General features: G+C 36.8%; 1 protein-coding gene across 4 annotated transcripts in view; it reads left to right on the top strand.

Annotated features, from left to right (window-relative positions):
• Nucleotides 1–12667, top strand: part of SHISA9 (shisa family member 9) — a 160980-nt gene that overhangs the window by 9082 nt on the left and 139231 nt on the right. For all 4 annotated transcript variants that reach the window (XM_048962346.1, XM_048962348.1, XM_048962347.1 and 1 more), the window contains one exon: nt 1424–1551. In XM_048962346.1, the coding sequence (XP_048818303.1) occupies nt 1424–1551 (128 nt within the window). The remainder of the gene's footprint in view (nt 1–1423; nt 1552–12667) is intronic.

The following is a 12667-nucleotide window of genomic DNA, read 5'->3' as shown; positions in this document are numbered from 1 at the left end:
ACAGCATTAAGAGAATATTCTGTAACATGTTGATCACAACTGTAACTATCATTTAATAACATGATGCTAGCCCTAAACAGATTGGAAACAGCAGTACCATTCATCAGCATGCCTGCAATCTGAGAGCAAGATTTATCTCAGAATTCCTCTTTGTATCTTAAGTGAAACAGCTATTTAATATTTAAAAGGACGGTGCTCCTTGATCAAGAAATCATCATGCAATGGTAGCACAGCGCATGAGCTGGATGATACTTGTTGTGACGTTTACCAGTGAACGTTTACATTTATTTATTTGTTTATAAACTTGATGCACTGTCTGGGACACTGTATAATCTGGCAGAAAATTCAAGTAGACACAGTGCTTGGAAGATGCATTCATTCCCTTCAAAAAGTAGCTGAAGGCATCTAAAAATTAACACCAGTAAGATAAATGGAGGATGCAAATAATGATCAGTGATGTACTGACTTGCGTGACACTGATAAGATCCAGTGAGCGTTTCTGTTGCCAAAAGGAATGGTTTCTGCAGGTGGGCCGGTTATTTTTGGGGCACAGTGGTTCAGCGGGTAATGATGTGATGCGCACCTAGGGGCTAATCCTGCTCCTAGTGAAGTCAACGGTGAAACTCCATGGCCCAGAATCAGAGAGGGAGATTTTCAGAACTTAAAACGTGTGCGTTCTTACCTACGTGATTCACACTGGGCAGGTTGTTTGACAGGGAACCAGTCATAGAAACTACACAAACGTGGGATGAGCCACTGTGTTACACAAAAATACTGCCTGCAGAAAACCCCCACGACCAGCTTCAGGTTGGGCCTGGCCATACTGTGAGGACTCCTTCTGCCTGCTCTCTGCTGCTGTAAAGCTTTCATCCTTTTTCCAGCAATGTTACCGTGCCAGCTTTGCTCTGCTGTAATGATGAGGTCACTCTCATAGAAGTGAGAAAAGATGTTTTCAGCTGCCTTTTGAATGGAGAAAACTTAAAAACCTGCTTGTGGATGGTGCTGTGCCTACTGGATTGCTACAAGAAAATCAAAACCTTTCATCTTTGGTAACATTTTTCATTGAAAATGGTGGAGGCCACTGCACTGTGTGGTGCTCTGTGCAGCTGCATGTTTAAGAGTTGACTCTGACAGACCTGCTCAGTTTGTCTGCAAAGGCACTGTCACTGAGCACAGGCAATGGATGAACTCTGCAAGTCTCAAAAAGTTTAAATCGTGTTCTCATAGAGCAAAGACAGCTGAAGAACTGAGTCTTAGTGAAGTCTCATGATGAATTTGAGTTCCTCATTTTTCTGTGAATAGGAACAGTTTCTCCAGTAGACACTATGGTAGACTATCCCAAACAGAAACAACACACCTGGACTGTATTGCAAATAAAGACATTTTGCAACAGGCTTATTCTGAAATTTTGTTTGTTTTTCAGGGCTCTCGCTGATGTGATGCGACCACAAGGTCCTTGTACAACAGATCATATGGAAAGAGATCTCAACATTGTAGTACACGTGCAACATTATGAAAACATGGAGACAAGACCTCCTCCAAATAATTTACGTAAGTTGCTTTATAACTACATTAATATCTGGAATGCTCGCACTAAAATGATTTATTATGAAATGATATTGGTGGATGTCAAATGTAAATATGCAGTAGCAGGTTCTGGCAACTTAGAAATACTTTATCTCAGAATCAGAAATACCTAGATTTCCTGGTGCAAAAAGCGCAATGCTTACAGAAAACTATTTTGTTGAGAAAAAAAAAAAGAGTTAGTCTTTGTTTTTAACCTTGTTGTCGTGGTTGACTGTTTCGAATCTTTGTCTAACTGATGTTTTTATTAAGCTCATCAACCTATTCCTTATTCTTGTTTTATTTTAGTATTAAAAAATAATAATAATAATAATAAAAGGCTAAGCTTACAGCAAGTTTTAACAAGATGCATCATACACCTGTAACACCCAAAAAGGAAGTGGTCCCATTGGGGTATCACCTAGTGGTCATCTCGTTATCATTGCCACTAGTAAAATAGTTAAATACATTCCTAAAGAGCATAAAATTGTACCTAGTTTTCAATTTCCTCTTTTTTTTTTTTTTTCTGTAATGGAAATTTGAGAGGAAAACTATTACGTTTTAAATAATTTTGTTTTGTATTTGCTATTATTTATTTGTTCAAGATGAAGTAAAACTACACCTTGGAGCTTCAGAGGAAATATGGTGACATTTCAAGGGCTTCTGGAATCCTAGGCACTTTATTTCTCAGTCTTCTGTTATACAGATGCAGATCTTTGTTGTGCTTTGATGTGTCCCATTATGAACAGTTTGACTATAATTTTAATTTGCATATGTTTATACTGTATCCTTCTATGTTATATATACACACAGAAGTTACAGATTACGTGTTTACAATTTCAAGTTCAGTTAAAGAGGATCATTCAGGAAGGAATGGGTCATTAGACAGTAAATGGCTTCATTCTGTGCTGTAGAGCAATGCCGTGGAGCATTCTGCTGCATGTATACTTTTTCCTGCATTGGTATTTGGGTTCTGAAACATTTAAAGTATAGTCTTATATTTTTCCTTATCTTTCTATAAATGGAGAAAGCAGAAAATTTGCTTATATTTAGATAAAGAATTAGTTTTGTTCAGAGCAGACAGTGCTGTTATTGTGAGATTTTATTGCTCTTCTTTTCGGGTGAACATTGTAAGAACAGGGAGAGAAAGAGAAGGTTCATGTGCTGGGTGCACTCCTGGTGTTTGTTTTGTGGTAAAGGCTGATGGTGATTTCTTACGCGCATGGTTACAGGACAACAGGAGAGAATTAAAGCTGTGACCTCTAATAAAGATTCCACCTATAGCGAAGTCTGACATCTAATCTGTCTGCACTGCTCAACAGCGAAGTACTTCCTGGGCATGTGCAGCTCTACACCACTGAAGGGGAAAATACATACTGCAGCATTACATCTCTTAATTGCATAGAAGCACAGTTTCTTATGAGGAACTTATGCTTCTCTCCCAATCAAAGGTACTCTAACTGCTTTTTGCTCCTGTGGTTTGAGGAAGATATGCTCTCTTACTCTCTCTCTTTGCTCTGTGTATTAGTTCTTTGCCAATCTCTTCTGATCCTTCCAGTGACTGTGCTTTCAAGCAGGAAGATGCCAAATGCTAATGGTCAGGTTACAACCCTTAGTTTCTGTCATATATGAAATGTATATTTAGAATATCAGTTAATGAAGAGAGCCAGAAAATTAATAGATTCCTACTACATTGACTGCATCTGGAATTTTGTAATCTTCATACTGATGTTTTGCTTAAGAATTTCTATACTACAATATATGGCATACTACAGTGAGTCTTTAAACTCTAAGTTATTCTGTTTTTAATTAAGATTGAAGCCTTTGTTCTATAAACCGTTGCACGTGTCTTTCCACTAAGATGGACATAATTACAACACCAAAGAAGATAAGTGTAATGATACCTTAGGAGCTTGACTTACGTACCACATCGATACCAGAATGTGTCCCTCTAGCACACATTATATATGAAGATCTTGCTTCACTGCAGTTTACCACTTAGAATTCCTACTGGTATGTTGGAACAATCTTAACACCCCTAGGTGATGAAAAGGAGCCAGTCTCAGGACTGCTTCAGATGCAGCTCAGGCATTTCTGCTATGTATGGAAACCTTGGGGGGGAAAAAAAAAAGCAGTAAAGATAGCAGCTGCTTCAGTCTTTAGTCAAATTTATGGATTAAGTCAGTCAATTTTTTGGCATTCTTTAATTAATGTTGCATACATTTGCTTTGTAGCTTTGGTGTTGTTTTTTTTTTTTTTTTTTTTTTTTTGCCACTACGTTGCCTGATAGATTCATCAAAAACATGAACTTGTTGAATTGGTCTGTACATCAAACGTGATGAAAGTGTGCTGAGTGCACATGCATCACAGTGCTGGAAAAGGCTTTAGAAAGAAGAATTATTTAGAAATGTTTCCTAAGCCCAATATCTTAGCAATTTGAAATTCTACAGCGGAGTTCTGAGACACTGTAAGAATGCAGGTATTACTTACAGAAACTTTCTCAGTTCAGCATTACCTATTCTAGTGCTGGAAAAGTGACTTCGTGGGGTATTTTTAGAAGTAAATTAGCAAAGCTCAAGTACAGCTTTCACTGAACTTCTATTCCAGATCTTTACTTACACAGAGAAAATGAAGTACTACAAACTTACAGCATCAGACACTTTGGTATATATATTTTAAGTTCTCTTTGCTAAGTTACCACTTTCTACCTACTAGCTATCTCAAAATGAAACATGAAAATTTGATACTAATGTACTTTTCACATTGGTCTGTAGATATGAAGAGGGCAGGATAATCTCCTAGGCAGTATGTACCATTTCCATATTGCATCTTTCAAAATATTGACAAAATGCTGAAGGCCCAACATTTTAATAATGTTCTAATTTAAATATTCATTTTCTCTACTGCCCTCCTGAAAAAACATCTTGCTGGTGCTGCCAACCCACTCTGGAGGTGTCTCTTCACCCCCTGCAAAGGGATGCTATGTCAAAATGACAAACCTTCCTTGATCTCTGACACTGAAAATGAGTGTGTTTTTGTCTTTGGACTGTTTATCACCAGAGAACAAAGGTTTATAAGAACAGCTATTTGCCAAAAGCAATAGCACAATGGAAGGCCAAAGTAAAATTTATTTTCGGCACCTTGCAGTCTAAGCAAGTACAGTTTGAGTTTTCTGGAACTCAGAAAAGCCATACTGGGCGTCCTGGAAAAACAGACTTTCTTTTCTGTGCCCAGGTAAATCCAGACAACCTCAACATTTATTAGTGAAGGCTGCTTTGTCCTTAGTGGTTGTTAGTTGCCATAATTTTTTCCTGAAAATGTACTTTATTTAGGATTACTCTTCCATTATTTTACATCACTTGAACACCTTAGAATGGAACAGTGCTTTGTAAACAAGCAGCAGTTCTCTACCTAGAATTACCACATATTAAATACAATTAAAAAAAAAAAAAAAAGGCATTTGTGAGTTATATTAAAAATGAAACCAAAAGCAAATATTTCTACCGAATTTGAGATTTTCTTCATCTCTATTTAACTTTCACAGATCTTAACAGAGCAACAGCATTCAAGATTTTTTTTTCCTACTCACTGTGTTAGAGGTCAGCAATTTATTAAACTTGGGATTATAAAACCACCGCATCGGGATTTAGGAGCCTTTCTAGCTACATGCTTTTTTCTGGAAGATGATTGCTGGTATTATTTCTGATTCATATTTTATGATGGCAGAAAGCAGCACTTACGTTGGAATTGTCCACAATCACTTTTCCTAATGAGCAGAAAAAGCTCAGTTTCTACCACCTTGCACTAAGGTATTTAAAGCATTCATGCAGAATCCAGAGATTGAGCTGACTTTAAAGGGAAGTCAGTTCGAGACTAAGGTGAAACTTTCAAGGCGAAATGCTAGCTTTTAGTCAGCTTGACATATATGGGTTATTTCTTCTTTTTGAATTTAACACAAAGTGTTGCACTATATCAAAATAGCCCATTTTAATACTAGTCCAGGATTTGCTGCATGCACGATTAAAACAACTTTTCCTTGTCTTAAATATATGCAAGGGAATACTGTGTTTGCTGCTGTATTTGGTTGTCAGTTGTTCTGGACGAATGCTCATTACAAATGCTAATGCTGAAAACAAAGCTAAGATGTTTCTATAACTGATGCCTGATGATAAGATAATTTTATTCTATTTTTTGTTTCTTTGTTTGCACTGGACAGTTAGAATATAAAGAGGAGAGTGTTTACCAAAGTTCTCACATACTGGAATAACATTTTGTATCACGTGTTCCTGTGCATCTCCCATGGCTATAACATGAAGCTCAATCTGTTTTCCTGTGAAACTGTCACTAATTTGACACTGTGAAAATGCAGTCAGAATTTGCTAGAGTTTTTTTTCCCCCCAGTCTTTTTCACCCTTTGTGAATATACTTTTTTTGTTGTTTAATGCAGTGCTCTTTGGCAAAACTAAAAATTTAAACATAATCTGATATGGACAAGTTTATGGTTCAGTACTGCATTGTCTAGGCATAATTCCTGCTTTTGCTCCCTGGAAATAAGCATCCAGCCTTACTGACAAACTGGTGAACCACTGTCTTTGAAATGCAAAGCTTTTGGAGTACATAAAATACAAACTAATTTACTTACTTGCCTAGTTATGAAGCAGCAGACAATGTGCAGGTGTTACGTAATAACAGACTTCTGTTGATAGGGGCTTCAAAACAGTATTGAAAACATTGCTCCAATAACGGATGCAAAACGCAAAGGACTGAGCAAATAACTTCATGCTTTGCCTCATTGCTATCTAGGTTGCTGGATTACAGTAAAATGCTTTTTTAGACCTGATTATATACACAGGTCCAGCCCAAAGGAACTGGACTAATTCTACGTAAGTGTTAATTGACTGTTACCTCCTCACTCAGAAGGACAAAGCACAGGTAGAAAAGCTGACCTCTAGAGACAAGGCTCCAGCCATGTCTTATGAGCAAAGAGATGGAGAGCACCAAGTTTCCAGCTAAAGTACTGTGACCAAAAGAGCAGTGAAGAAGTACTGCTGATGGAGTGTTCTGAGACAGTAAAGAATGAGGTAGAATAAAACGGCCATTAATTGGACAGTATACTTAGTTCACAAGAAACCACAATGCTGTGGGAAAGGAGAGGAACTGTAGTCAATAAGCATGAGGAATTTGTTTCCATCTGAAGCCTTAGTTTTCACTAGTATGCAAAAATTAATTTTACCAATTCATAACCTACCCAGGAAGCACCTTAACACTGTTAAAAAAAAAAGTTATACTTTATAGATAGTTGCTGACCTAAAAGCTAGTAGGCTCAGATTAGCCCTGGAAGAAGACTACTTAGTGTTACATTTTGGACAAGGAAAAATTTGACTTTTAAATTACATACTTTACAAAAGTAATAATCTAAGAAAAATGGCGCGGCATCACCATAACCCATGTAAAAAAAAAAAAAAAAAAGTAAATATATACATATATTTTTTAAACAGTTTCCGGTTGAGGTTAAAAAAAGCACAACCATCTTGAGACCACTTTTAAAACAACTTGAAATTAAATTCTGGATACTGACATCAACTGATATTATAGTATCCAGTAGAACTTCAAAGCATTAGCAAATTGATGATAGAATTTGTTATTTTTTAATAGATTTTTAAAAATTAACAATACTACAGCGACGGTGATAAGTATTACAACTTCAAACCTCCCATGCTGGAAACACAATTTCCCATAGAACTTTCCATAGAAATGCATATTTAGATTCATTCCTTTTTCAACCCACTCACTCACTGTTAATGGCAGTGATGTTTAGTCTGTTTTGAATGGTTGTTTAGCTTCATAATTATTAATATTAAAATGTTGGTAATTTACATTCAGATTTTAATTCAGATTCATGATGCTGATTTTTGAGAACCTTCTTGTAACACCAAAGAGTAATTAAATTCCTTTAATATCCAACCTGATAGTGAGAGCTTCTGAGTTTATTTAGTAAAGATAAAACATGAAGAAAAATGAAGTATCTCATTAAGCAGTGACTGTGGTACTTTTCTTTAATTCATTAGGAAAAAAGGATAATTTTGAAGTTGTTAATATATACTACACACAATAGTTTTTCATTTACAGCTACATCTGTCTTCACCTAGGTACATATGTCAGAACATGACTAGTTCCTTGCTTTTGGGATCATCTTGTTGGCTTAATCTAGAAATGAAAAAATAAGCTTAGGCAGGTAAACACAACTGTTGGCATGAACAAGGACTGAGTATGCTGGGTCTCTAATCACAGAATCACAGAATTGTAGGGGTTGGAAGGGACCTCCAGAGCTCATCGAGTCCAACCCCCTGCCAAAGCAGTTCCTACAGCAGGTAGCACAGGTCGGCATCCAGGCAGGTCTTGAACATCTCCAGAGAAGGAGACTCCCCCACCTCCCTGGGCAGCCTGTTCCAGTGCAACTGGATCCAATACAACTTTGAACTTGAAGTTACTGCAGAATTTCACTGGCTTTCTTCCTTATTCTATAAATATTTCTTGGTTAATATGATTTCATTGGAAAAAAAACAATACGAATGTTGTGTACCCTTTCTGCTGTTTTAGTCAATGAGATATGTTTTGAACAACAGTAGGTTCATAAGCTTTGTTCAATTAACCATTTCTATTAGGACTCAACAATGAAGTTTTTCCTGTCTTCATTTATTGTGCAGTAAGATTAATTAGATTACATTACTGTCTTGCATCCTACAATTTAGGTTTAGTGAGCTTTTTATTACAATATGTCAAACTTATCTAAATTAAAGCATTCATCACAGTAATACGTATTTGGGAGAAATACAGTTAATCACTGACATCCTTCAGTGGCAGTAATTAACATGGTTATCAAATTATGAAATATTTTATAATGAATTTTAAAATATTGAACAATTAATTTATAAACCAAAAACAGTCATAGATTCACAAGAATAGAAGAGTACCGCAGTAACAGACTATTACCTAGTTAGTTCTGAGTCACACAACAGCAAACTTGAAAAGTGCTTATGAATGATGACACTTATTTTGATGTAATCAGGTGCAGATTCGAGTACTTTGAAATGCTGCCCAATGGCACAGAGATGTATTTTACATCTAGCAGACGAAAAGTTCACTATTTAAATAGTTCGACTTTGGAAAATAGTTATGCTTCTCTTAAGTTTCTCTTGAATCCGCTTTTACTTCTGTACCGTCATCATAAGTATTTAATAAGGGTTTGGTTCCCCAGGAAACTGTTATTAAGTATTGATAAGCCAACACTCATCTGAAAACAAAGGCAATCGTTAGGAAGAATAAGCATCATGCACTGTTTTGGTGCCTTGCCACGTAAGTCTTATTTGTTAAGTGTTGTTAGTGAAGTACAATTCACATAACATCAATTTAGTATCTAAAATGGTATTTTGTTCTTGGAAAGGTTAGTTGAATAATACTATTCTCAACACTGCATAATTTCCAGTGCAAAATATTCCCATTTTTCATCTTAGCCATCAGCAAGGTCCATCATCAGCGCTTCATATCTGTTGTAATCTTTCTTGCAGGAAATCTTGATTTAAAAACTGATACAGTAAAGAATGCCAGAGTAATAGGATTCATGTTTGGAAAACAACAACAACATCATCAACAGCCAAAAAACTAACAAACAAACAAACAAAAAACAAATTAAAAGCACCTTTTGCTTTCACGGTCAGTTTGCCAACATCACACAGACAAACTGCACTGCCTTTTCTGTGCCGAAACAATATTGTTTTCTAACTGCTGGCTTACTGGATCATCTTTCTAAATCTCCTAGCTCCCAGCCTCATGTTTTGTGTCAAAAATCTTAGATTTATAACAAAAATCATAAAAACAGACACCTATGTATCAATGGATTCATATCTATGCATTAGGGGCAAGCATACACTATTCTAAACTGATTTATCCACAGTTAAACAGACACTTTTATGAATGTTCTAAACTTTAACACTGTATTTTCAATTTTGAAATGCTGTTGTCAGATAACTTCTCTTCATTTTTTAATGCAGGCACACCAACTTTGCCAACCACAATCAGTACAGTAGTTACAAAATAAAGTAGAGACGGACAGCATACATTAAAGAGCTTATGAACACACATTCCAGTATTACAAGGTGATTGTGGTATTCAGTGAACATTGGCACAAATTTCAATCTATAGTTTCAATCAAACTATTTTTAGAAGCTTCGTTCCATGTTCTATACTTTATATCATAGTTTTATTTGAAATATGCACATTGACTTTATCTAACAGTAAAAAGACTGAAGTCAGCTAAGGGAACTGAGTGCTTAAGAAATTGCATTGCTGTTGATTTGATAATAGGAACAATAGTTGAAAAAAATCTCTAGTACCATCACATAAAACTGCATTATAATCACTCACAGATTATTACAGGGCGTGTTCTAGTTTTTTATTTTATATACAAACAATTGTCATCTTCAGTTTTTAGTCAACACATTTGAATAGCTTTTAAGAACTTTTCATTAACATACTTTTGTTTGTAACTGATACATCTAAGAAACATATGTCCACATGCACAGTTTAGGGTTATAACTATACTTCTGCATTCACAATGAATTTGTAATATAGTCCAAAATAACCCAGTTATGTTTTACCAGCTAATCCTTACCAAGGAAAGGAAATGCATGTTCAACATACAGCTATTTATGCACACGTGAGCACAAAGGAGAGAGCAGGTGCACAGCAAAATCTGTATACCTCATTAGGATTAGCAATTTGTTTACCTGGAAGCATCCACAATCAAGTTCCTCAAATGCAGATACATTATATCCTGAAGAGTTTGCTGTTAACTATGTTATTTTGGCTTTTGTACTCCACAGCAATAGCTAGGGAATTAAAAAAAAAAAACAAAAAACAAAAAACAAAAAACATACCAGCCTTCTCTGTGTAGCCAGTTGCTCTTTCAAGGCTTACCCTGTTTATCCCCTATCACAATCACTGAAACACCAAGGTTGGAAAAGACCTACAAGATCATCCAGTCCAACCATCCACCTATCACCAATAGTTCTCACTAAACCACATCCATCAACACAACGTCCAAAAGTTCCTTGAACACCTCCAGGGTCAGTGAATCCACCACCTCCCTGGGCAGCCCATTCCACTCTTACAGAGTGGTCACTTTTGAACTGCTTTACTGTTTTTTTCTTAAAGTGTTCTTCGTGCATTTCTTATTGCTGCTTCTTCTGTTACCTGTAACAAGCTGAGTTTCCTTAGGAACAAGTAGTATTTGATGATGTTAATTTCCACTGGGTTAGAAAGCATATGGTTGACCATTCTGGACAAAATTTGAAAATACCACAGTACAGAAAAATATTTCAAGTGTCTCTATTAGCATTTTGTCTTAACAACAGGGCACTGAGGATGAGCTACTTCAGCCATGAATTACTGCAAGCTCATGGACACAGGTCAGAGATGGGTCAAGCACAGCCTTCTCCCAGGGGCATTACAACTCACTTTGGGCTTCATACCTATCTTACTGAGGAGAATCAGAGTTTTGTTATTAATCCAGAATACAAGATATAAAGGGACACAGGGTATTTTTCTTGTATCTTGTGACCAAAAAAACTTTCATACAGCTTAGAGGATTCAGTGATCGAGGAGCAAAAATGTGTGTTCATTGCAAAGAGTAGTGAAGGCTGGGCAGAGCAAGCAGTGGAAACCAGGAAAGCATCCAGGGAAACCAGGAGGCTGGAAGTGGTTTCCAGGTAGATGCACCTTCCAACTCAGAAGAGGCTGGGAGGCTGCAGATAAGGAAAATGGCCATGCCCTTGGCACAGATAACAACAGAGCCAGCCATTTCTGCTTCTTTTTCCCCCATGCTCCTACCCTTCAGCAGCAGAGCTGCTGCATCTGAACAGCCTCTGCCATCTCCAGGATGCAATCCAGGCCTGAAGGCTTTCTGCATATAGTGAAATCTCAGTGCCTGAGCCTTGGCACAATTTAGGACTGCAGGTGGCAGCTTTCACTTACTGCAGATGTTCTGAAATTTCTCTGGGCACTGTAGAAGCAGAGACCTGTGCACAGTGGGGAATTGTTTCATTCAGGCCTCTCCTCTCATGGAGGAAACAAGTCCATGTTTGGGAAGGACCATTGGCCAAAAGCAGACTCAATGGCCAGCAAGGTTTGGTCTGTGTAAAACAATGTGGTTCTCGACTCTGCAGCAAATGAAGATGAGTTCTTGAATATTCTCCCATTAAAAGGAATGAGGACTACTGACAGTAATTTTAATCAAGAGCAGAAGGAAACATCATTACTTTCAGCATCAACCAGGAGCTAAACTGGGGAAGACACTCATAATTTGCGTACCTGGCTCTTTCTTTTATACCCCTGAAGGTTGTAAAGGGACAAAAGCTGTGTTAGATGCAAAGCAGTTCCTGCTGGGGACAGGGCTGAGGATCACGAATGGCACTGCTTCCTGAAGAGCTCTGCTCTACCTCATCAGATAACTACCTTCATACAGATTTTGTATTTATCATAACTCATGTTTTTCATGGCGAAACCTCTCTCCCAATTCAATTAGAACAGTTTCAAGTTTATAGTCATAGCTCTGTAGCTGAATTGCCATTAAATACTTAAACTAACTCCTATAAGGATTTTTAAGCAACATCATTTGCATTTATAATTCATTACTTCTTTCCCATCCCTTTAGAATTACTTTTCTTTTGTTCTTGCTTTTTGTCCTTGCTGTGTATCAAAGCACTTAGGAAAAGAGGTAAAATTTCTCTCAAAAATAAATCTTTAATTATTAAGATCTTGCTCTTAGCAGAAGAGCAAGATCTCTTCTATGGAAAAGATCCATAGAAAAATCAGAAAAATAAGTCAGCTTACAATCTGTAGGGTAAAACATTAGCAGGAGGCTTATTCATAGATGCTTAATTAAAATAAAGATTTCTTTAAGAGCTGTAATGAGCAGAACTCATGTAGGTATCTCCTTACTCTCTAGTATCTGTTCAGGGATTACCTTGAGTCCACAAGTTTGCACATTAAAGCGCAGAACTAAAATCTCACTTCTGTGTCCAGCTTGTTATTCCTAGTCATCCCA

This window comes from Lagopus muta, chromosome 15, assembly GCF_023343835.1.
Source record: "Lagopus muta isolate bLagMut1 chromosome 15, bLagMut1 primary, whole genome shotgun sequence".
NCBI lineage: Eukaryota > Metazoa > Chordata > Aves > Galliformes > Phasianidae > Lagopus > Lagopus muta.
Note: the sequence above shows the minus strand (reverse complement) of the source record. Positions and strands in the feature narration are given on the sequence as shown.